This window comes from Pseudopipra pipra, chromosome 22, assembly GCF_036250125.1.
Source record: "Pseudopipra pipra isolate bDixPip1 chromosome 22, bDixPip1.hap1, whole genome shotgun sequence".
NCBI classification, from domain to species: Eukaryota; Metazoa; Chordata; class Aves; order Passeriformes; family Pipridae; genus Pseudopipra; species Pseudopipra pipra.
This window is the reverse complement of record NC_087570.1, coordinates 2,627,514-2,653,761: the sequence shown is the minus strand read 5'-3', so window position 1 is coordinate 2,653,761 and position 26,248 is coordinate 2,627,514. Positions and strand designations below refer to the sequence as shown.

General features: G+C 40.9%; 1 protein-coding gene across 2 annotated transcripts; it reads right to left on the bottom strand.

Moving 5' to 3' along the window:
• Window positions 1–13,861: 13,861 nt before the first annotated feature.
• TNFRSF18 (TNF receptor superfamily member 18) lies at window positions 13,862–23,927 on the bottom strand. Of its 2 annotated transcripts, none has more exons than XM_064678466.1 (6): window positions 23,337–23,927; window positions 21,753–21,887; window positions 20,120–20,207; window positions 18,831–18,925; window positions 17,384–17,521; window positions 13,862–15,505 (listed from the first exon to the last, which is right to left on the bottom strand). In XM_064678466.1, the coding sequence occupies exons 1-6, from the start codon at window positions 23,494–23,496 to the stop codon at window positions 15,357–15,359; spliced, it is 765 nt and encodes a 254-aa protein (XP_064534536.1). In that variant the 5' UTR covers window positions 23,497–23,927; the 3' UTR covers window positions 13,862–15,356. The 2 variants fall into 2 exon arrangements, with proteins under 2 accessions (XP_064534536.1, XP_064534535.1); XM_064678465.1 differs by having other exon boundaries at window positions 13,862–15,527; window positions 23,337–23,920.
• Between the last annotated feature and the right edge of the window lie 2,321 nt (window positions 23,928–26,248).

The following is a 26,248-nucleotide window of genomic DNA, read 5'->3' as shown; positions in this document are numbered from 1 at the left end:
TTCATTTGGGGCATTTTAGTTCATTTTTAATAAAAGAGTTGAAACTTATCCCGTCTCTGAGTTGAATTTATTTCAAAGCAACATTTTGCAAGCAACTTGTTTTATTTATTCACATTTCGTTTTGACCCGATTTGATGACAAAACCCTCAAAAAATAGCGACAAATGTTGTGTTTAAAGTTTCCAAAAGGAATTTTTTCTGTCTTTATTCGTTCCTCATCCACCCCAACCCCCTTATTTAATGTTTAATGTTAAATATTTAATTCTGTGCAGCCATTTGGGGCCTGCCCAGCTCGTTATTCCCTGTCCCAGCCCATCCTGGGAATCAGAGGGAATTTTGGAGCCCCAGGGGGACAAAGGGAAGCCCAAAAAAGGAGCCAGGGTGGGGTCACAGCCCCAACTCTTTCCCCTTTGGCCTTTTTCTCCCTAAAATAAAAATCAGGGCCATTTTAGAGCCGTTTGGGAACAGGGGAACTGCTGATAAATGTATTTAAATGTATTTAAAATGATAAATACATTAGGAGGGGTTGGTTGGAGGGTGAGGGCTCAGACACAGCCTGAATTTAACTCTTTTTTTGGTTCTTTCTCTCTTTATTTTTTTTTTTATTAAATTAGATTTTAAATTAGAAGTTTCAGGCAGGTCCTGTGGCTACATCCTGTTTTGTTGGTATTTAGGGATGGGGGGAAGTTGGGTTGCAAATCTTGCTTGTGGAGCAAATCCAGCCCCAGGAACTCTGGGACAGAAGAACATAATAAAGATAATAAATAATCTAATAAAGAAATAATAAAAATATAAACAATGTGATAATAAATATAATAAAAATAAATAAAAATAAATAATAAATATAATGTAATAAATAATCTAATAAATAAATAATATAAATAAATAATAAAAGATAAATAATCTAATAAATAAATAAATATACAAATAATTAAATAATAAATATAATAAACAAATAAATAATAAATATAGTGTAATAAATAAAAAAATATAATATAATAAATAATAAATATAACATAATAAAAAATAAATATAATAAATAATATAATGAATAAATAATAAAAATAGATAAATAATTTAATAATAAATATAATAAAGAATAAAAAGAAATAATAAATAAATAATAAATAAAAATAAATATAACATAATAAATGATCGAATAAATAAATAATAAATAAATAAATAATAAATATAATATAATAAATAATAATAATATAAATAAATATAATAAATATAATAAATAATAAAAATTATAAATAAATCAATATTTTTTTATTTTACAGCTATTTCATGTGCTGTTTGGCTGCCTTAGAGCTCATGGGGTTCATTTGAAGCATTTTAGTTTATTTTTAATAAAAGAGTTGAAACTTATCCCGTCTCTGAGTTGAATTTATTTTGAAGCAACATTTTGGAAGCAACTTGTTTTATTTATTCATATTTTGTTTTGACCCGATTTGATGACAAAACCCTCAAAAAATAGCGACAAATATTGTGTTTAAAGTTTCCAAAAGGAATTTTTTCCCATCCTTATTCATTCCTCATCCACCCCAACCCCCTTATTTAATGTTTAATGTTAAATATTTAATTCTGTGCAGCCATTTGGGGCCTGCCCAGCTCGTTATTCCCTGTCCCAGCCCATCCTCGGAATCAGAGGGAATTTTGGAGCCCCAGGGGGACAAAGGGAAGCCCCAGACCCGAGCCAGGGTGGGGTCACAGCCCCAACTCTTTCCCCTTTGGCCTTTTTCTCCCTAAAATAAAAAATCAGGGCCATTTTAGAGCCGATTGGGAACAGGGGAACTGCTGATAAATGTATTTAAATGTATTTAAAATGATAAATACATAGGAAGGGTTTGGTTGGAGGGTGAGGGCTCAGACACAGCCTGAATTTAACTCTTTTTTTGGTTCTTCCTCTCTTTATTTTTATTTTTTTTAATTAAATTAGATTTTAAATTAGAAGTTTCAGGCAGGTCTGTGGCTACATCCCGTTTTGTTGGTATTTAGGGGGGGGGGAAGTTGGGTTGCAAGGAACTGGAAGCTGGAGATGATGACTCCATAATAAAGAATAAAATATATTATAAATAGAATATAAAATAAAAATAGAAATAAAATAAAATAAAATAAATAAAATATATTATAAATAGAATATAAAATAAAAATAGAAATAAAATAAAATAAAATAAATAAAATATATTATAAATAGAATATAAAATAAAAATAGAAATAAAATAAAATAAAAATAAATAAAATAAAATAAAATAAAATAAAATAAAATAAAATAAAATAAAATAAAATAAAATAAAATAAAATAAAATAGATAAATAAATAAATAAATGAAACTGAGTCCTGGAGCCGCTCCCAAGGGAGTTCCCAAAACAGCTCCTGAGTTCCTGGCTCTGACAAATAAAGAGTTAAAAAAAAAAATGACAATAGCTCTGGGTCCTGCAGGACATGGTGACAACAGGCAGGAAAATTTGGCCCTGTTTGATGCTGGGAAGCAACAGGTTCACTGCAGGAACTCCCAAGGGACAAAGAAATGGGTGGAAAAACCACATTTTTTTAAATTTTATTTATTTTAAATGTATTTCCTGTGGTTTAATATTTGAATTTTGCCTATTTTTCTGGTTTTATTTTTATTTTTATTTTTTTAAAAATACATTTCCTTCTGTTTAATATTTGAATTTTGCCAATTTTTCTGTTTTTCATTTTTATTTTTAATTTTTTAAAATAAATTTTCTGCAGTTTAATATTTGAATTTTGCCGTTTTTTCTGTTTTTATTTTTATTTTTTTTAAAAAATATATTTCCTTCTGTTTAATATTTGAATTTTGCCTATTTTTCTGTTTTTATTTATATTTTTAAATAATTTTCTGCAGTTTAATATTTGAATTTTGCCTATTTTATTTTTATTTTTATTTTTTTAAATAAATTTTCTGCAGTTTAATATTTGAATTTTGCCTATTTTGTTTTTTATTTTTATTTTTTTATTTTTTTAAAATAAATTTTTTAAAATAAATTTTAATATTTGAATTTTGCCTATTTTTCTGTTTTTATTTTTATTTTTTAAATAAATTTTCTGCAGTTTAATATTTGAATTTTGCTCATTTTTATTTTTATTTTTATTTTTAAAAATAAATTTTCAGCAGTTTAATATTTGAATTTTGCCTATTTTTCTGTTATTGTTTTTATTTATTTTTAAAATAAATTTTCAGCAGTTTAATATTTGAATTTTGTCTTGTTTTCTGTTTTTATATTTTTATTTTTAAAATAAATTTTCTTCTGTTTAATATTTGAATTTTGCCTATTTTTCTGGTTTTATTTATATTTTTATTTTATTTTTATTTTTTTAAATAAATTTTCTGCAGTTTAATATTTGAATTTTGCCTATTTTTCTGGTTTTTTTTTTATTTTTTTAAAATAAATTTTCTGCAGTTTAATATTTGAATTTTGCCTATTTTTCTGTTTTTATTTTTTTAAATAAATTTTCTTTTGTTTAATATTTGAATTTTACCTATTTTTCTGTTTTTATTTTTATTTTTTTTAAATAAATTTTCTGCAGTTTAATATTTGATTTTGCTATTTTTCTTTTTTTTATTTTTACCTTTTTTTAAAATAAATTTCCTTCTGTTTAATATTTGAATTTTGCCTATTTTTCTGTCTTACACAGCTCAGATTTCAAGAGTTATAACCTTATTATTGCATCTTCTGTAGTGGAAACACACACACACATATAGATATATATATATATATTTATTTCTTGCTCTGTTTTAGTCAAGGGACAGGTTTGGTACCCTTGTATTTCACGTGGCCTTTCCCATCCAAAACTTCCCAACTTTCTCCCCTGAAACAAGAGATTGTCCCAAAAATGACTCAAATCCTTGCTTGTGGAGTAAATCCAGCCCCAGGAACTCTGGGACAGAAAAACATAATAAAGATAATAAATAATCTAATAAATAAAAGATATAAATAAATAATAAAGATAATAAATAATCTAATAAAGAAATAATAAAATATAAACAATGTGATAATAAATATAATAAAGAAATAAAAATAAATAAAAATAAATAATAAATATAATGTAATAAATAATACAATAAATAAATAATATAAATAAATAATAAAAGATAAATAATCTAATAAATAAACAAATAATAAAAATATAAATAATTTAATAATAAATATAATAAATAAATAAATAAATAATATAGTGTAATAAATGCTCTAATAAATAAAAACAAATATAACATAATAAATAATAAATATAATAAATAATATAATGAATAAAAAATAAAAATAGATAAATAATTTAATAATAAATATAATAAAGAATAAAAAGAAATAATAAATAAAGGAATAATAAAATAATGTAATAAATATCTAATAAATAAATAATAAATATAATAAATAATAAATAATAAAGATAATAGACATAAATAAATAAATTATTGAATAAATAAATAATAATTATAATATAATAAATAATAAAGATAATAAATAATAATATAATATAATAAATAATAAAGATAATAAATAATCTAATAAAGAAATAATAAAAATAGATAAACAATTTGATAATAACTATAATAAAGAAATAAAAATAAATAATAAATAAATAATAAATATGATGTAATAAATAATCTAATAAATAATAAATATAATATAATACATAATAAAGATAATAAATATCTAATAAATAAATAATAAAAATATATAAATAATTTGATAATAAATATAATAGACAGAAAAATAAATAAATAAAAAATAATAAATAGAATGTAATAAATAATCTAATAAATAAATAATAAAAATGGATCAACAATTTATAATAAATATAATAAAGAAATAAAAATTAAAATAATAAATAATAATAATCTAATAAAAAAATAAATGTAATATTGTTTATTATTTATTATTATTTATTTATTTTATTATTATCTTTATTATTTATTCTATTACATATATAAGTATAATGAATAATAAATCATAAATAACTAACTAAATAAAAACTAAACAGTCACTTTGTAATTTCTTGCTTTAAAGAGTTTGGAGTTTCAAAGCCTCCCAGGTTGGTGCAGGTTTTGTGTGACGGGGCAGCTGAGGGGAGCAGAGGAGGGCTGGTGGATGCTCCTTCCCTCCCTGTCTCCTCCCAGCCAAAGAAACTCCAGAGTCACGGAATTACGGAATTACAGATTACGGAATTACAGATTGAAACCAGCAAAACAATCGCTCCAACAGTTGGGCAACGTTTCCCGAGGGTGGAGCCGCCAGGACTTGGCGGTGCCAGGGGTTGCGACACTGCCCGTGTGCCCGGGGAGGGCAGGGGAGGGCGGCAGGGGAAGGTGAGCCGAGGACAGGGCTCCTGGGAGAATCTGGGAATGCTGGAGCCAGCGGAGAAAGCACTGGGAATGTTCCTGGGGGTCACAGGGGGTTCGCTCCGCAGGGGGAATCGCAGCCAAATTCCACCTCCCGGGGACTTCTCTCAGCCCTTTGGCTCGGGGGGAGGTGGGGGAGTCACCCCGTGGGGAAGCAGGTTTGCTGCTGGATTTTCAGCCTCCCTGGGGGCTCAGGAACAGGTGGCCAACAGGGCAGGAAGGGATTCTGCCCCTGGACTCAGCGCTGGTGAGGCCACCCTGGAGTGCTGGGTCCAGTTCTGGCCCTCAGCTCAGGAAGGACATGGAGGGGCTGGAGCAGTCCAGAGAAGAGCAACAAGGCTGGGGAAGGGACTGAGCACAAGTGCTGTGAGGAGAGGCTGAGGGAGCTGGGCTGTTCAGCCTGGAGAAGAGGAGGCTCAGGGGAGACCTCCTCACTCTCTGCAACTCCCTGACAGGAGGGGGGAGCCGGGGGGGGTTGGTCTCTTTTCCATCAGCAAGACAGAGGGCTGGGTCTGCAGCTGTGCCAGGGGAGGTTTAGGTTGGATATTGGGAAGAATTTCTTTGCAGAGAGGGTGCTCAGCCATTGGAATGGGCTGCCCAGGGAAGGGGTGGATTCTCCATCCCTGGAGGTTTTTAAGCTGAGACTGGATGTGGCATCAGTGCCCTGGGCTGGGAACCACAGCGGGGTTGGATCAAGGGTTGGACTTGATGATCTCAGAGGTCCCTTCCAGCCCAGCTGATTCTGTTATTCTCTGATTCTCCATATTCCCAGGAAGCAGCTCCCTCCTCCCCCAGCAGGTCTCAGCATCCCTGGAAGTGTCCAAGGCCAGTTGTCCAACCTTGAGCAACCTGGAAGGATCTCCACTCCCCTCTTCATTCCAAACCTCTTAAGGCCCTACAGGCGTTTCCAGGACTCTGAGAACGCTGGGATAAGCATGGAAAAGCAACAAGGCTGTGTTTGGAGGCTTCTTCAACCCTGAGTTCTATCCCCTGCCAGTTTTTGGTTAAATGAACCATTTGATGCTGATGACAGATCCCTGTTTCTACAGGAGCCTTCCCTCCCTCACATTTTTCTTTTTATCAGCCCATTCATTTTGTGAGTGCAGTGAAAAGGGGTTGAAACAATGAGAGCCTGGTTTTGGTTTTGTTTATATTTTTTTTTTCAGGCAGCTGCTGCTTTGTTACCAAACTGGGTGTGTTAAAGGATTGTGATACTTGTGGAGCCTCAGGCAAAAATGTGAAGGTAAAAAGGCTGATTTGTGTAACCTTAAATTCTCACATGTAGAGATTTTTCTATCCTGCAGATTCAGGAGCAAGAATGGATTGGTTTAGATTGGCAGAATCAGTCATTATTTAGACCAAAAGGTGGGTTTTGCCACGGACAAGCAGCAGTGCCAGGGAAGAAGTGGTTGGACCTGCCTTGGATCTGGATTCCCATCAGTGAGGAATGGCCCCTGCTCTGAGGAAGGAGGCTCCTTATCCCTCTGAAAACTGCTGTTGGCATCGATTGCTTTAACAGCATATCCTTGTTAGCTGGGCAGACACCCAGCTTTGATGATAAAGGGAAACAATTCCCAGGTTACATCACCCTGGCAATAAAAGCAGCGCTGCTGCATGAAGGGCTCTTTGTGTTCTGACATAAACTTCGTATATTCCCCGGTAAATATTAGTAAATCTTTAATTACCTCCCGCTCCCCGGATCACACGGTTCCTATTCCTCTGGAAAGGAGCTGCTGTGGTTTCTCCAGCCTCTCCCACGAGCTCCCTCTGCTGCCAGAGAGTGTTGGGAACACCTGAAGAAGGGTTGGAAAAGGGACAAAGAGCTTTTAGGTGTGGGATGAGCAGGTTGGGAGCTTTGATGGATCAGGAAAACTCCCAGTCCAGAAGAAGGTGAGGGTGTGGTTGGCAGAGGTGGGAGCAAGAAAGACTTTGGAGAGGCCAAAAAAGAAATAATTTCATAATAAATATAACAAAGAAATAAAAATAAATAAATAATAAATAAATAATTAATATAATTTAATAAATACTCTAATAAATAAATAATAAAAATAGATCAAAACTTGAGCTTTCCTTGCTCAGCTCTCCCTGAGATTTACTCCCAACAAGGCTCTCCTTTAGCTGGAATTGTCCCTGATGAAAGGGAATTAAAAGAACCAGAAAGAAGGACCAGTTTGCTTTTCAAACCCTTCTCTCCTCCCACTGCCACCCTCTGCTCCGAGCACTGGCAAAACACACCCTGGAATATCAATTTATGTATCAGAAAATCTGTTCAGTTGGAGTTTTACAGGGCCTGTGGAAGTGCAGGTTATGGCTGGGATTGTCAGGGTGCCTCTGCTTTCCCTGGGATGGTTTGTTTGCTCAGTGGGAGAGTTTTCCAGCCGGGAATTCAGGATCCCCTGGCACCGGTGCTGTGAAACAAAGGGCAGGTGTTTATTAGCAGAGCAGTTCCTGCTGGGAGGGGGGAAACAACCTGATCCTGGGGTTCTTCCCGATTCCAGCTGCCTGGATGAAGCCAGGGGGTGGGATGTGTGCCGTGCCAGCTGCTTCCCAGTTATTCCTCCCTGCCAGAAACCTGATTCTCCCCGGGCTCTGTTCCCCAGAACTCCCTGCCCGGGGAAAGATGAGACAGTTTGGAGGGTGGAAACTTCACCAGCCACGTTAATGAGGGGGTCAGGAACACCAAAGGCTCCCCAAAGGCTGGGTTGCACCGTGTTTACTGCTCTGGGCCTAATTAGGGAGGCAGGGATAGGGAGAAAACCCTTCAGCTCCCTGAATTCCCCAAGGAAAAACAGCCCCAGCGAGCAGGGAGGGATTGGTGGCCCCGTGGCAACCCTTTACCTGCAGGTGCCTCCCCCAGGAGGGAAGAGCCAGGGTTTAATTCTAATAAAACAGACAAACAGCTGAGGGAAGGAGTGGGGACATCAATGCTGGTGATAAAAATGCAATTATGGGCTTCACAGTCCCAGCCCAAGGCTCTGCTCCTGCATTAAAAAACAAAATCCACGTTAGGGAGCTCTGAGAAGGGACCCCACTGCCAGTGATCCCTTTCCTGTCTAATTGGTCTCACTGTCCACTTTCTGTCTGATTTTGCCACGTGCAAATCGTGGCAGGGCTTTAGATCTTCTCCTGTCAGGGGGGAGAGACAAGACTCGATTGCTTTGATTCCTCCCCATCTTCCTCAAGAAGCAAAGTGGAGGAATTACCTGAATCCCTGAGGCTTCATTCCCTCAGCCTGAGCCCAAAGATGCATCAGTTCTCTCCACGACTCACTGGGGTGAGAATGGTGGGGGCAGAGGGCGCAGCTCCCTCGGGGGAATTTTGGGAATGCTGAGCTTCGGAGCTGAACACAAAAGAAATCGTGAAGACATGCTTTGGTTTAGAGAAAGCTTAGAACCTGATTGAGTTCTCCGGGTTTCTCAGAGGATGAGAAACTTTCCAGCCAACTTTTTGGCCTCTCTTGTCGTGCATTTCCACTCCAAACTGAGGGAAACAGCAGCACCTGCTGCGAGTTGCTGGAACTCGCCAAAACTCTCACAGAGGAGAATTTTTGCCTGATATCCAATCCAAACCTGCCCTCTGGCACTGGGAAGCCATTCCCTGTGTCCTGTCCCTCCATCTCTTGTCCCAAAGTCCCTCTCCAGCTCTCCTGGAGCCCCTTTAGGCACTGGAAAGGGGCTCTAAGGTGTCCCTGGAGCTTCTCTTCTCCAGGCGAACCCCCCCAGCTCTCCCAGCCTGGCTCCAGAGCAGGGGGGCTCCAGATCCACATCCCAGATGATCCCTGGCTTTAAACCAGTGTGTGATGCCTCTGACACCACAGGGAATACACTGATTTCCACCAGTTAAATATCCATCCACGGCAACGAAGAACTTGCCTTCACTACCCTGAGTTATCAATAATTATCCACCCGGTGTCAGAAGCAGCATCTCCAGGTTGACCATTTAGCAGCAGCTCTTCCCACAGAGCCTCAAAAACCTGCTCAAATTACACCTCGAGCTTGCAAAGGGTGAATCGACCCCGGGCAAGGGGTTACCTGAGGAAAGGGAAACGTTTAAATGCAGTGATTGAGGTGCTGCGAGAGCCCAGCCCTCCCCAAAAAACCACCCGGCGGATTCTGGTGGTGAAAAGGAGCTCAGACACATCCCGGCAAAAGGCAGTGGGAAGAGCCAAGCCCGTGAAAGGGTGGAATTAGCGCAGCAGGAGCGGGCAGGGCACCCAACAATGGGTCCCTTTGTGCGGGAGGGCACCGGGGGAGAGTCGGTGGCACAGCCACGGGAGCTGGGGCTGCTCAGGTTTCACCGGGAATTGTCCTTCGGGAGCTGGGGCTGCTCAGGTTTCACCGGGAATTGTCCTTCGGGAGCTGGGGCTGCTCAGGTTTCACCGGGAATTGTCCTTCGGGAGCTGGGGCTGCTCAGGTTTCACCGGGAATTGTCCTTCGGGAGCTGGGGCTGCTCAGGTTTCACCGGGAATTGTCCTTCCCAACCTTGGCGTGCAAAAGCCCTGCCTGGGTAAACTTTTAAGTGGAAGAGAAGTTCCAGTGTCACCCCATCCTGGCAACTCCTGCTTGGCTGGTTAAAAACCTCAGCCCTTCCAGCCCCCTGCATTTCCCATATGGAGACCCCAAATTCCATAAGCAGACCCCAAATTCCATAAGCAGACCCCAAATTCCATAAGCAGACCCCAAATCTGCTTTTTGACAGGGATGGGGAGGATCTCCAGGCACTTGGTGGTCACAGAGCCATTTGGAAGCTGGAATGTCCACATTCCCACATTCCCATTCAGTCTAGGCTGGTTAAAAACCTCAGCCCTTCCAGCCACCTGCATTTCCCATGTGGAGACCCCAAATTCCACAAGCAGCCCCCAAATCTGCTTTTTGACAGGAATGGTGAGAAAAAAACACCGAACCAAACCAACCAAAGAAGCCAAAAACAAACTCCCCCAAAATCCTCATCAACTTGTAAGAGTGTGGAAGCTGATCAACAGCCTAGGAGACAAAAAAAAAGTATATTTATAGTGGAAATGTGAAGCTACACAAAATGAGACCACAATAAACTGGAAGAGGTGCACACTTACCTGGATTGTAGAAAACTGGCCACTGGAACACAGGAAACATTTGGGCTGCAGAGTTTAAGAAAAAGTTGGGCCATTTTTTCTAACTATTACACAGTAACTTGAATGGGGTTTAATTCAAGTTACTTTTAATTCAAGTTACTTTTAATTCAAGTTACTTTTAATTCAAGTTACTTTTAATTCAAGTTACTTTTAATTCAAGTTACTTTTAATTCAAGTTACTTTTAATTCAAGTTACTTTTAATTCAAGTTACTTTTAATTCAAGTTACTTTTAATTCAAGTTACTTTTAATACAAGTTACCCCTTCCCTGTGACCCCAGTGGGATGTTTAGTTCCCCTCTCCGTGAGCTCCAGCAAAGACTCACCCAATTCCATGAACTAAAAGACAATTAAATGAACTAAAGGTGGGTTGTTCCTCTTTTTTTTCCCTTTCCCTCAGCAGCAGAACAAAGCCCTGGCTCAGTCCTGCATTTCCTGCGCACCGAAGGTTCGGGGGCGAGCTTTGAGGAGGAAAAAAAGAACATTTTAGGGAGAAGAAGGAGCTCGCCGAGAAAAACGTGTGGAACGTCGGTGCCCTCTGTTGGCGCCTGCAAAGCGGGTTTTCCTCTCCAAGGTCTCCAAGGGGAAAAAAAGGGGGAAAAAATCGATGTGTTGGACACGGAGGGGCTTCCAAAAACATCTGGATGTGCCACTTGGGTGGTGAGATTAATGGCTGGACTCGATCTTGGAGGGCTTTTCCAGCCTCGGGGATTCTCCAGATCACCTTTTAACTCTTTAAAACGTCAAACTCTTTAACTCTTCAAAACGTTAAACTCTTTAACTCTTTAACACGTTAAACAATTGTTTAGGCAATTAAGTTGAATGAAATGTCGAATTTCTTAATTCCCTCCGTTTCTAACTTTTGCTTCGCCTCTAAAACCTTCGGGGTGTTTTTCAGGGAGATTTTGTTTTCTCCTTTGAAAAGAGATTTGAGAAAACCAAAAGTTTTTTAGGCATTTCTCTGAATGTCAATAATTTGAGAGAGAACCCTTTTTATTTTACCCTCCAGCCCAGATCGACCTGCAGTTTAAACCAGGACTTTAAAACTTGTCTTGGTTTGAAATTGCCCCCCCCAGGAGCCAGAGGGCCTAGAGGTGAGATGATTTGGGGAATAACTGAAATATAATTCCCTTTTCCCCCATATTGAGTCTTGTGTTGTGCCTGGAAAACCCCTCTCCTGCTGGGGTGAGTTGTGGGAGGGGGGCTTGGCCTTGGAAATCGGATTTTTGGGGCTCTCCAACCACCACAAACCCCCCTAAACTCTGTGATCTGAGCTAAAAATTCAGCCACCATCCGAGTCAAACATCAGGGCAAGGGCACAATAAATATTGTTCTTTCTGAGGGAAACTGAAACTCTCTTTCCAAGCTCTCAGCTCTGAGCCAGGAGCTTTCCTTTTCCCTCGGAATTGGAGTTTTGAGCAGCCAGGAAAAGGGCTTGGTTTTCCCATCAAGGAGCCAGGTGGTTGGGCAAGCAGAAAGTGGAACTGCTCTTCCAGGTAGGGCGGGAAAAATCTGAATTTCCCTGGAATAATCAGGCCCAGCTCAGCCTGTTTCCATCTTCACTGACCCCTCAATGCCCCCAAAAAGCCTCGTGAACCTCAGCCAGGCTTCCCCAGGGCACTCAGAATTTATTCCTCACGCCCTTGGAGGGTTTCTGAACCCAAAAAGTTGCTGTTTCTCTGCAGGAAACACTTTGTCGGCCGCAGTTTCCTGCTAAAAAGCTGGGGGAGGGAAGGGTCAGGAAATGAGAGAGGGGGAGGCAGGAAGGGAAAGAAGTGCAAGTGCTGAGAGGCACGTTCGGTGACAAACGGGTTGGGGTGAAAATTCAGTGACAAAAGAATTCAGTGACAAAAGAATTCGGTTGCAAATTCGATAAAAAAAAAAAGATTCAGTGTCAAATTCAGTGACAAAAGGATTGGGTTGCAAATTCAGTAAAAAACCAATTTGGTTGCAAATTCAATGACAAAGGGATTTGGTTGAAAATTCGATTAAAAAAAGAATTTGGTTGAAAATTCAACGACAGAAGAATTGGGTTGAAAATTCAATAAAAAAAGAATTGGGTTGAAAATTCAATAAAAAAAAATTTAGTTGAAAATTCAGTGAGAAAAGGATTGGATTGAAAAATTCAATGACAAAAGGATTCGGTATCAAATTCAGTGACAGAAGGATTTGGTTGCAAATTCAATTAAAAAAAAGAATTGGGTTGAAAATTCAGTGATAAAAGAATTCAGTGTCAAATTCAACGACAAAAGAATTCGGTTGAAAATTAAATAAAAAAAAGATTCAGTGTCAAATTCAGTGACAAAAGAATTCGGTTGAAAATTCGATAAAAAAAGATTCAGTGTCAAGTTCAACAACAAAAGAATTCGGTTGGAAATTCAATAACAAAAGAATGTGGTTGAAAATTCAATTAAAAGAAGAGTTGGGTTGAAAATTCAGTGACAAAAGAACTTAGATGAAAATTCAATAACAAAGGAATTCAGTTGAAAATTCAGTGACAAGAGAATTCAGTGTCAAATTTAACGACAAAAGAATTCGGTTGCAAATTCAGTAAAAAAAAGATTCAGTGTCAATTCAATGACAGAAGGATTGGGTTGAAACTTCAGTGACAAAAGAACTTGATTGAAAATTCAATAAAAAAAGAATTTGGTTGAAAATTCAGTGACAAAAGAATTGGGTTGAAAACTAAATAAAAAAAATGAAATTTGTCAGGAATAAAATAAAATAAAATTTGTCAGGGATAAAATAGAAATTTGTCGGGAATAAAATAAAATGAAATTTGTCGGGAGTGAAATAAAATGAAATTTGTCAGGAATAAAATCAAATTAAATTTGTCAGGATTAAAATAAAATGAAATTTGTCAGGAATAAAATAAAATGAAATTTGTCAGGAATAAAATAAAATGAAATTTGTCAGGAATAAAATAAAATACAATTTTCCAGGAATAAAATAAAATACAATTTTCCAGGAATAAAATAAAATAAAATAAAATAAAATAAAATAAAATAAAATAAAATAAAATAAAATAAAATAAAATAAAATAAAATAAAATAAAATAAAATAAAATAAAATAAAATAAAAAAATAAAATAAATAAAATAAAATAAAATAAAATAAAATAAAATAAAATAAAATAAAATAAAATAAAATAAAATAAAATAAAATAAAATAAAATAAAATAAAATAAAATAAAATAAAATAAAATAAAATAAAATAAAATAAAATAAAATAAAATAAAATAAAATAAAATAAAATAAAATAAAATAAAATAAAATAAAATAAAATATATTCCAGCAATAAGGGAATATTCAGCAATAAGGGAATATTCAGCAATGGAATATTCAGCAATAAGGGGATATTCAGCAATAAAACCATGCCCATGAGGGATAAAATGAATCTTTTATTCAGGATTTCCAAGACCTCCTCGGGGGAAGGGTCAGGAAAGGCCAGCTGAGAGTGTCTGGAGGAGCTGGGAGGCAGGATGGGATTCCTAAAGAATCCAGGGAGATGTGGCAGTGCAGGAATGTTGGAGAGGCGGGAATTCCTCTGGATCATGATGGACAAGGTGAATTTTAACTAATTAGCTCTTCCTCTCTGCCCTAAATGAGTTGTGGGCTGGATTCCCTGAGTCACCTCAGTGGCATGAGATGATTTTTCCCTTCCAACCCAAACTGGTCCATAATTCCATGGATCCAAGAGTGATCCAGTCCCTCTGAGCTGGCTGGGATAACAACCTGGCCCAGGTTTTAGGGTTCTCTGCCTGTCATTCCTACCTGGAATAATCCCCTCTGGGGTGATTAACACCAACTCCCTTATCTGGCAGGGTTTAATTCAGAATTAAATCCTGTTTCTGGGATCTCTAAGGAGGGAGCTGATGCTGGGAAGGATTTATACCCCCCCCCCCCCCCCCCGTGGAGGCTGAAAAGTTATTTTGGCGAGTGAAAAGTCCCTTTTGAAACTCAAAAGAGTCGTTTTTGCCTCGAGCTGATTCTGTCAGGAGTGTCCAACCCCAAGCAGCTTCCACCAGAAGGCAAAAGGAGCTTTGAATGCAGTCACACAGCACAAAAAATAATTGTATTTAAAAAAGACTCAACTATTTGAAGCCAAAGGGTAGAGCCTTGTTTGAAACCAGTGTCAGAAAGCAGCCAAGTCCAGCTGCCCCTCGAAATTCGGGCAGAATAATTCATTTCCAGCTCCAGGAAACTGGAGGAGCACTAATCTAACATTAAAAAAAAAAAGCTTTTGTTCTTTTTCTTCAGGGGCAAGGGGGAAAAAACCCATCAGTGCTGGGCTTTTCCCTGTTTTCCACTGTCTTTTCCTGCTCTATAAACTCATTCAAGCCAATGGGCAGGTTGGTCCTCATTTGAGGTGTTGGGAAGTGTCCCTTTTGGGAGCCAATATTCCAGGTACAGGGATTGCTGAGGGACAGGACAACAAGAATTACTCCCTTTTTTTTTTATCCCTGGTTTCCCTGCAAATTCTGTGGCTTCCCAAGGGAACCTCTGTGCCCTGAGAACTGGGCCTGAGCAGCACCTTGTGCTGGGATGGCAGAGGAGAGGCTGGAATGGGGGCAGAGGGACACCAGGAGGGTGGTTTTCAGGAGGGAAAAGCAGCTCGGGGATAAATGAGGGAATAAGAATATTCCTTCTCCCTGTGCCCTATTCCCTTCCTGGGGGCATCACTCTGGAAAAGGGAAAAGCTGGGAGAGCACCCTCAGGAATGAATGCCAGCCTGAATCAGCAGGATTTTCATTTCCCAAAGCCAGGTTTGTTGAGAGCAAAGCCCCAAAATGCCCCAAAAAGCCGCTCTTCCTCCTCCTCCTCGCCGCAGGTCTCCTGATGCTTCACAGCCCATCCCCTTCCTCCTGTTGCTTTGGGAAAGCTCAGCTCCAGGGCAGTTTATCTGTTGGAGAGCTCGTTGGAGACTTTGAGGGACAGCATGGAAAGCTTTTCCTCGGCCGTCTTTCCTCCGTGCTCTTCCTCGGGGAACTGGATGCTGGAGGTCTCCGGGAGCTGCGGAGCCGCCGGCGGCCTAGGGAAGTGATGGTCCACGTCTGCAGTGAGAACAAGGACAGCAACTGCACCCACGAGGGTCTCCACACACCTCGGGGGGCCCCAAGACCTTCCCAAAAAGAGGGAAGGATGGAACTGGTGGGATCGTGGCAAGGGTTGGGTTGGAAGGGATTTTAAACCCGCCCCACGCCTTCCCTTAGAACAGGTTGCTCCAAGCTGGCCTTGGACACTTCCAGGGGTGGGGAATCCATTCCAGGGTCTCATCACCCTCCAAGGGAAGGATTTTTTTCCCCCAATATCCCATCTCACCCTGCCCTCTGTCAGTGGGGTTGGAAGGGATTTTAAACCCACTCTGTGCCTTCCCTTAGAGCAGGTTGCTCCAAGCTGGCCTTGGACACTTCCAGGGATGGGGAATCCATTCCAGGACATCACCACCCTCCCAGGGAAGGATTTTTTTCCCCCAATATCCCATCTCACCCTGCCCTCTGTCAGTGGGGTTGGACGGGATGATCCCCTTCCCACCCTGTGGTGTGACCTGAGTGACACTCAGCAACCCACCCCCTAACCCGCTCAGTATTTAATTTAATTAATTGAATATTAATCATATTAATGAATAATAAATTTAAATTATTAGTTTAATATCAACAATATTAAGTTGATGTTTAAATAATAATGAATATTAATTACTATATAATATTACATAGTAATGATTATTATTATTATACTATTATTATTCTAATGCCTATTTTCAAAGCAGGGAAATATCAATAAATCCATACTCAGTCTCCACACACCTCGGGGGTCCCAAAGACCTTCCCAAAAAGAGGGAAGGATGGAACTGGTGGGATCGTGGCACGGGTTGGGTTGGAAGGGATGTTAAACCTGCTCCACGCCTTCCCTTAGAGCAGGTTGCTCCAAGCTGGCCTTGGACACTTCCAGGGATGGGGAATCCATTTCAGGACATCACCACCCTCCCAGGGAAGGATTCTTGTCCCAATATCCCATCTCACCCTGCCCTCTGTCAGTGGGGTTGGACGGGATTTTAAACCCACTCTGTGCCTTCCCTTAGAGCAGGTTGCTCCAAGCTGGCCTTGGACACTTCCAGGGATGGGGAATCCATTCCAGGACATCACCACCCTCCCAGGGAAGGATTTATTTCCTGATATCCCATCTCACCCTGCCCTCTGTCAGTGGGGTTGGAAGGGATGATCCCCTTCCCACCCTGTGGTGTGACTTGAGTGACACTCAGCAACCCACCCCCAAACCCGCTCAGGATTTAATTTAATTAATTGAATATTAATCATATTAATGAATAATAAATTTAAATTATTAGTTTAATATCAACAATATTAAGTTGATGTTTAAATAATAATGAATATTAATTACTATATAATATTACATAGTAATGATTATTATTATTATACTATTATTATTCTAATGCCTATTTTCAAAGCAGGGAAATGTCAATAAATCCATACTCAGTCTCCACACACCTCGGGGGTCCCAAAGACCTTCCCAAAAACAGGGAAGGATGGAACTGGTGGGATCGTGGCACGGGTTGGGTTGGAAGGGATGTTAAACCTGCTCCACGCCTTCCCTTAGAGCAGGTTGCTCCAAGCTGGCCTTGGACACTTCCAGGGATGGGAAATCCTCTGGGCAATCCATTCCAGGGCTTCATCACCCTCCCAGGGAAGGATTCTTGTCCCAAAATCCCATCTCACCCTGCCCTCTGTCAGTGGGGTTGGACGGGATGATCCCTTTCCCACCCTGTGGTGTGACCTGAGTGACACTCAGCGACCCGCCCCCAAACCCGCTTGGTAAATCCATATGAATTCCATTTATTCCAGCTTCATTGATCCCACTCAGCCTCCTGGAGAGCCCCCGAGGGTGTCCTTACCCTCAGCTGCGAAATATTTGTCCTTCAGGGTCCAGATGCAGAAGTGCAGGAGGAAGGTGAGCAGGATGAGCACGAACACGGCCACGGCCGTCAGGATGGCCAGGATGGTGGTGGACAGGGAGCTGGAGGGCAGGAGAGCTGCAATTAAAGAGATTTAATCAGAATTAAGGAATTATGTGCCCAGGCTGTTGTTAAAGGAGAGATATTTTAAGGAAGTTTAGGTGTTCATTTAGTTTTTTGGGGGAAAATGAGTTCCTGAGGAAAGAGGGCGAGTTCCAAGTCAAGGGTGTGGTGGGGTTGTGGGATAATAAAGGAAGGGAGAAAGGGAGGAATAAAAGGGGGAAAAGGGAAAGAAATCAGGAAAGGGAGTGAAAAAAGAAAAGGAAGTAAAAAAAAAAGGAAAGGGAAAGGGGAAGGGAAAAGAAAAGGGGAAGGGGAAGGGAAAGGGGAAGGGAAAGGGGAAAGGAAAGGGGAAGGGAAATAGATAACGAAATGGAAATAGAAATGGAAATAGAAATAGAAATATAAACAGAAATAGAAATAGAAACAGAAATAGAAATATAAACAGAAAGAGAAATATAAACAGAAATAGAAACAGAAATAGAAATGCAAACAGAAATAGAAACAGAAACAAAAATAGAAATAGAAATAGAAATTAGAAATAAGAAATAAGAAATAGAAATTAGAAATAGAAGGCAGAATATGCTGAGTTGGGAGGGACCCCCAGGGATCACTGCCTGTGAGAACCATTCCTGCAAACCCCCCCTCCCCATCTCTTCCTTGTTCAAGGTCTCTCCCACTTGTTCTGTCTCCTCTGGTTTTTTGGAAGGGTTGGGGTTCAATGTTTCCTGCCCAGCACCTCAACAAGCCAGATTTTCAGCCCTGTGTTTGCCTCCCAGGAGCTGAAAGCAGCATCATTTTTGCAGTTTGTCTCAGCAGAACTGAGAAGGTTTTTGGATAACGGGCCCGGATCCGAGAGGCAGCAATTCCCTGGAGGGCCAGGGGGGTGGGAAAGGGCAGGAGCAGAGGAGCTTGGGGGCCTCAGGCCCCCCAAACCCTGTCATTTGAGCCGTGGAATTCCAGATCTGGGCGCCCTGGGCTCAGGCAACACTTGTTAGGGAGCCAAGCCATTGTTTTCCCGAGAAACCCCGGCAAAACAGACAGAGCATTCCGGTGGAAAACTCAAATAAATGTGCTCTGCCCAAGGATAACTGGGCTCTCCTCTACCTGGGGCACTGGCAGAGCTTTGGATCTTTGCCCAGGTCAACAATTCCACGGTTAAACTCGCAGGGAACACGGCTGGAATTCCCAAAGCTTCCATGGCAGCACGCTCCGGGGGAGAAAGAGCCCCAGGGGAATTCCCAAAGGAGCAGATCTCTGGGAGAAGGTGGGGGGAGAAAGAGCCCCAGGGGAATTCCCAAAGGAGCAAATCTCTGGGAGCAGGTACCTTGCTCCACATCCTTGGGAGAAGCAGGGACGCCACACTTGGAGTTGTGGGTGCTGTTGCCTCGGCTGAGGGTCACAAACCCCGAGCTCTCACAGCTGCAAGAAGAACAAGAGGCACGTTTGGAATAGCCCTGTTTGCCCTTCTCCCTGTTTGCCCTTCTCCCTGTTTTCCCCTCCTTCCTCTCTTGGCTCCCCTTTTTCCTTCCCCTCCCTCCTCCCACAGCTGGTTTCCCTTAATCCCCTTTTTCAGCAGTGCAGGTCAAGTTGTGGCTGTTCCCCCACGTCACAACTGCTTTATATTCCCATTTTCTTTACTCTCTTTGTTTCCAGTTTGGAATAATGTCCCTGTCTGGAATAATTTTTCCATCAGTCTGAGCTTGACTTGGAAGCAAGTTGAAAACCCAGCAGTTTGTCTTAAGTTCTGCTTTGAGACTGACTAAAAAGCCTAAAGAGACACAGCTGGATTCATTTAAAAAGCTCATCAGTTCATCTCATTGGTGATCTTGTCTTTGATTGGGTTTTGTTTTGCAACGTCAGCATTAAATATTTTAATTGCTCTTTAAATGTTAATTAATAATTAATAATAATTAAAAATATTTTTGAGTATTTAAATGTTAATTAATATTAATTTAAATATATTGATAATATTAATATTATTTAAATATTATTTAATGTTACTTTTAATATATTAACAATACTAATATTGTTTAGATATTAATTAAATTTATATTTTAATATTATTTTAATAATTAGATAATTATTAAAACATTAATGCATAGTCATTAATAATAATTAGCATTATTAAGTAATAATAACTATTTCAGATTATTAATTTAATATAAATAGTATTAAGATTATATTTAAATAATAATCTAAAAATATAATAATAATCTAAATAATAATTAATATTAAATTACTATATAATATTATACATTATATAGTAATATATATTATATTATATATATTATATATATTATATATATTATAATGTATTATTATATATATTAATATATATTATATATAAAATATTATATATATAATATATATACATTATATATTAGATATAATTATATATATAATATATATATTATATATATTATATATAATATTATATAGTAATTTAATATTAATACAGTTAAGATTATATTTAAATAATAAGATAATATTAATAATATAATGATCTAAATAATAATTCATATTAATTACTGTATAATATTATCTAGTAATGATGATTCCCATTCTCATTCTACTGCCTATTTCCCGAGCAGGGCAATGTCAGTAAATCCATACTCAGTCCAGTTCCTGCACCAGCCATTCTTCACGCTGGAATAAGTTCCCGTCTCGCAGGGTTTACACCGGAATGTGAAATCTGTGTGTCCTGCAGGAAGAGAGAAGGGGAAGGGTCGGTGCTCGGATCCTGCGCGGAAAGGGGGGATCGGAGCAGCGGGAATTCCCTGCGGGGATGGAGCAGCCCCTGGGGAGGGCACAGGGGCAGGGGCTGCTCTGCCAGCACAGGAGGGCACAGGGGCAGGGGTTGAGCTGCCAGCACAGGAGGGCACAGGGGCAGGGGCTGCTCTGCCAGCACAGGAGGGCACAGGGGCAGGGGCTGCTCTGCCAGCACAGGAGGGCACAGGGGCAGGGGCTGCTCTGCCAGCACAGGAGGGCACAGGGGCAGGGGCTGCTCTGCCAGCACAGGAGGGCACAGGGGCAGGGGTTGCTCTGCCAGCACAGGAGGGCAGCTCAGAGCCCACAGGGACTAAACCGGGCTCCAATGGGCTGTTCCAGGAGGGAAATACCCCTGGAAGTGTGAGCAGCCCAGGGAAAGGCTCCCAGTCAGGAAGGGGAAAGTTGGGTACAAAACAGGGAAGGGAGGGGGTTTGGCACAGAGGCCACGTTTCTCCCTGAGCCTCCCCAAAAGCAAGGGAGCTTAATAAGCATATTAAGGAATATTATCTAGATATAAATATGTATTATATTTTATTCATGATACATTATATTATATTTTTTATATCTATAAAAATTATTTATAACTACATATCATATATGATATTATATATAATATTATATATAATATTATATATGATATTATATATAATATTATATATGATATTATATACTGTATAATATATAAAAAATTATTATATATTATATTTTATATAATTTTATATTTTATTATCATAATATACATATTTTATATGTATAATATATATTTTTATTATATATTGTATTTTATATATTATATTATAATATATAAATATATAAATAAATATATGTCAATAAATCTATAAATAAAATTTATAATATATTTATATATATTTTATATATTTATATATATTTTATATATATTATATATTTTTACATATATATTTATATACAGAATATTATATATTATATATTATTTTATATATAATATATAATATATATTATATATTATATATATTTATAATATATATTTTATATAATATATATTTGTATAATATATATATTTGTACATTATATATAATATTTATTATATATTATATATTATATTAATTATAGTAAAAGCATAACAAGGCATATAATATATATATTCTAGCATATTATATATATATTCTAGCATATTATTTATATATTATATATAATACATATTATATATTATATATTATTTTATATATAATAAATATTATATATAATATATATTTATTATATATATTTATATAATATATATTTATATATTATATATAATATTTATTATATTTAATATATTATATTAATTATATTAATTATATTAAAAACATAACAAAGCATGTAATATATATATTCTAGCATATTATCTATATATTCTAGCACATTATAGATATATTCTACATAAGGAAGTGGGCAGGGCAGTGACACTCCAAGGCTTGAGCAGACCCTTGGAGTGAGTTTGGTGTTGGTTTGTTACCAATCCTGGTGAGCTCGTGGCCCTCAGCACACTCTGGCAGCTTCCTGCAGTACAGACAGGTGTTGTCCCCACAGCTGTGGCCCTGGGGGCATTTGCAGTTGTGGTCCTCGATGCCCTGGCACAGGTTGTTGCCTCCTGCCAGAAAGAAAGAGTTGAAATTTGCCTTTCCACAGAGCCCACAAATCCCCCTCGCTGGGAATAATCCCTTCCTGGAAGAGCTGGATGCCAGAAGATGTCACTGCCGTCACGCTGGGGGACGTTTGGAGTGCCCCAAAGCAGCACCACTCACATTTTTACACCTGTTGGCAAAGCTGGGTCTAAACCCAAGCCATTAAACCAGCACCTTTCCCACCCTCCATCCCTCCAGAGGAGTTTTGTCACGAACTTTGCTTGCCCTGAGAAAACATCCCCTCTAGTTCTGAGGGTTCATGACAGCAAAGGGTTGCTCGTGTCTCCTGAGCCCATCAGTGAACAGCACCAAGCCCCTGAGGCAGCAGGGAAAAGATGAAGAAGAAAAGGTTAAGAAGAAAAGGTTAGGAAGGAAAGATCTGCTCAATCCTGAAGCTGAGTAACTGCTAAAGGAAAAAAAAACCTGCATGGAAATGCTGGCTGGGTCAGTGGTGTGATTAAAAACCCACAGAGAGCGGCAAAGATCATCTCCTGAGATTGGGGGTGGAATGTACAGGATCACCAGGGGAATGCCCACACCCTCCTGTGCCAGCTGCCCTCCTCTCCCTGACCTTCAGAGCTCCAGGAGGTGTGGAGCGAGTGCCAACAGCCTGGGGAGGCTTCTGGCTGAAAATCCCCCCCTGCTCAGCTCTGGCTGCACTAAAGACAGAATGGTTGGTCCTGGGACCATGGAAGGGGGAATGAGAATCCTCTGCTCTGTCCTGCAGCCTCCCAGACACAGGCTGTGCCCTGGGCAGTCCTGCAGCTGCCCCCTCCCACCTCTGCTGCCTCAGTTTGACTTAAAATGACAGGGGAGTTACAATCATGGACCACACGATGGGTTGGGTCGGGAGGGATTGTAAAAATCATCTTGTTCCACCCCCTGCCACGGGCAGGGACACCTTCCACTGTCCCAGGTTGCTCCAACCTGGCCTTGGACACTTCCAGGGATGGGGCAGCCACAGCTTCTCTGGGCAAACCTGTGCCAGGGCCTGCCCACCCTCCCAGGGAAGGGTTTCTTCTTAATATCCAACCTAAATCCAACCCCACCTCACCACCACCCTGAGATCAGACAGGAACAAGGGCTAGAACTGGTGATCACCTTGTGTGTGCATTCTGGGATGGGCACAGGTGAGTGCCCACTGCCCTGGGGAGCCTGGTCAGTGCCAACCACCCTCTGGGGGAAGGACCTTTTCCTGAGATCCAACCTAAACCTCCCCTGGCACAGCTCCAGCTGTTCCCTGAGTCCTGTCTCTGCTCAGCAGAGCTGCCCCTCCACTTCCCCTTGGAGGATCCAAGGCACCTCCTGAATTTAGGGCTCAGAGGAAACTCTTCCCACCTCTCTCTGCACCTCCAGCTCCTCGAGACACGCTCGGCCAAACAAACCTCCCCTGGCAGACACAAAGATTCCCTTACCTTCCATCGGGATGCATTTGGGGCAGCATTTCTCTGCATCTTTGCTGGTGATTTTCCTCTCCCCAGGCTGGCACTGCAGTGCCAGGCTTTGCTGTGCCCAGAGCTCCAGGCACAGCAGCAGCAGAGCCCGAGCCCTGAGGGGCCCAGATTTGAGGGTCATGTCTGGAGCAGACAATCCAAAAGCAGGGCAGGGTGGGCTGTGGCAGGGCTGTCCTGCCCCAGGGCTCCTTCCCCTGGCTCTGGGGCAGGTGCTGGGCTTTTTGTGGCCTCGCTCTTCCTGCTTTTGGAGGGGCGGGGAAGTGATTTCGGGCACGTCACCAAATCTGACAGCAGTGACTGCGGGGAGAGAACAGCAGGGTGAGGGTGAGGTGCAGCCCGATCCTCCAAGGGGTTTGCAGGGGGATGGACAACTGGGAATTAAAGCAAATTAAGTGGTTGGGTGGACTCAGCGCAGCCAGGCTGTTTGATTCATGGAATCATGGAATGTTTGGGTGGGAAGGGACCTTAAAGCTCATCTAGTCCCACCCCCTGCCAAGGGCAGGGACACCTTCCACCAGAGCAGGTTGCTCCAAGTCCCATCCAACCTGGCCTTGGACACTTCCAGGTGTGGGGCAGCCACAGCTTCTCTGGGAATTCCCTGCCAGCCCCTCCCCACCCTCACAGCCAAGAATTTCTTCCTAATAACCAACCTATGATTCTAAACCTCCTCTGTGTCAGTTTGAAGCCATTCCCCCTTGTCCTGCCACTCCAGGCCCTTGGAAACAGTCTGTCTGTCCTGTCAGCTCCCTTCAGGCACTGGGGGTCACAGTCAGGTCCCCCCAAAGCTCCTCTTCTCCAGGCTGAACAATCCCAGCTCTCCCAGCCTTTCTTTCTATCCACAGTATTTTTTCTCTCTCTGCCTGGAGTTTTGTCAAGCATATCTGTTTAAAATGAAGGGCTTTAATTTTAAATTAAAAGAGACAGAAGAGACAAGGGCAGGGTGATCTAAACCCCCTCTGTGTCAGTTTGAAGTCATTCCCCCTTGTCCTGCCACTCCAGGCCCTTGGAAACAGTCTCTCTCCATCTTTCCTGTCACTCCTTCAGGCCCTGCAAGGCAACAATCAGGTCACCCCAAAGCTTCTCTTCTCCAGGCTGAACAATCCCAGCTCTCCCAGCCTTTCCTCCATCCCTCAGATCATCTTGGTGCCTCCTCTGGACTCTCTCCAACAGAACAAGCTTCAACTTGAAGTTCCTAGAAACCTTCAAGGGTTTACCCATCAGATTTCAACGTCCAGGAAATTCATCATCCACTCAGTCCTTCTCATTCTGCTCACTGTTCTTCCCTTTGGATCAGGAGACTCCAGTTATTTTCCAGAGCTGATGTGGATCCACGTGGATGCCACAAAACCAAGAGAACGAATCCTGCAAGCTCAGCCCTGGCACCCAGGCTGGAAAGAGCTGCCCTGGGCTCTTCAGAGACCATTTATTCCCTCTGGGATTGGGGTGCAAAAGGCACTTGTTCAGCAGAACTGTACCCAGGCCCAGCCTTGTTGCCTGGGAGCATCACCTGCTGCTGGGTTTCGGTTCCCAAAAGTCTGGTCTGACACAAACACACACACACAGACTTCCATCTCTGCTGGAACTGTGCCCAGTTTGCTTCCCCCCATCCCCTCCTACCTCTCCTGTTCCCCAGGTTTGCTCTTAATCCTGTGGCTTGGGGCTGCTTTTACATGTGCACAGTGAAGACTAAAATCCAACCACATTCCCAACTGAGCAGAGGGATTCTGGTGCAGAATCACCTTGTAGTGGATTCAAGGCTCGGGAGAGTCAGAGCTGGGAGGAGCAGCTCTGGAAAATGCCAAGTCTGCAGTTTCTGACACTTGTCCTGCTAATTCCTGAGTTAAACAGACACCCAGTGAAGCCTGAATTAACTTCCCCCAAGGCACCACTGCTCTTCCTTCAGAGTGCTCTGCACTTTCTGCCTGAAGATTCACTCCTGGATCTCAAAGGATAAAGCAGTCAAAGAATAAATCAGTCAAAGAATAAATCAGCCAAAGAATAAATCAGTCAAAGAATAAACCAGTCAAGGAATAAACCAGTCAAGGAATAAACCAGTCAAAGAATAAACCAAAGAATAAACCAGTCAAAGAATAAGTCACTCAACACACCCTTTGCTTGCTCTTTGGCCCATCCAGGGACCCACCCGGATGGTGGTGGATCCCTGAATGGCTTCCTGGTGTTCCTGCCGTGGGCTGCAAACCCTCAGGTAGATTTGACATGCAAACACCCCCTTCCAGCTCTAAAACTGCTGCTGCAGAGCTGCCTGTGCCCTTTGATGTGCTGAGAGAAACCTTCCCATCTGAGGCTGGCAGGGGACACGGGGCTCTGCCCTCACATTTTCCCACACGATGCCCTGAGAAGGACAACTCTCATGTTTCAGAAACCAGAAGCCTCCTACCTGGTGCTTCTGCCACCCAGGAGATCCCCTGCTCTTCCCACACAGCCCTGCTGCTGGCTGGGCACAGCCTGTCCCGTGCCAGGGAACAGGGACATGATGCCACTGGTGCCCGGCTGGGAAACCCCACGTCGTGGGTCAGCCCCCTAAATCAGGATCCCTCTTCCCAAACAGCATAACCACCCTGCTTGGGCAGCCAGGGGAAGGTTTGGAGGTGCCCTGTGCAGCAGCACCCTTTGGAATAACCCACGGGAACAACAGTTGCTCCTGTGGGATGGGGGATTTTGGGGGGGAAAATGGGAGCAGCAGAAGGTCAAGTCTCTCCACACCTTTTCTCTTGATGCCTCACCACCTTCATCTTCATCAGTAGAGCACAGACACACAGCATGGTTTGGGTGGGAAGGGACCTTAAAGCTCATCCCATTCCACCCCCTGCCTTGGGCAGGGACACCTTCCACTGTCCCAGGTTGCTCCAATC

Bases quoted from the DNA above. Each gene is read 5' to 3' on its own strand.
- TNFRSF18 (XM_064678465.1), bottom strand. From the start codon at position 23,496: ATGACCCTCAAATCTGGGCCCCTCAGGGCTCGGGCTCTGCTGCTGCTG. The intron at 20,208-21,752 runs GTAACAAACCAA...CTCTTCCTGCAG, and splicing joins CCACGAGCTCACCAGGATTG to GACACACAGATTTCACATTC. The intron at 18,926-20,119 runs GTATGGATTTAC...TTCTTCTTGCAG, and splicing joins TGGTGCAGGAACTGGACTGA to CTGTGAGAGCTCGGGGTTTG.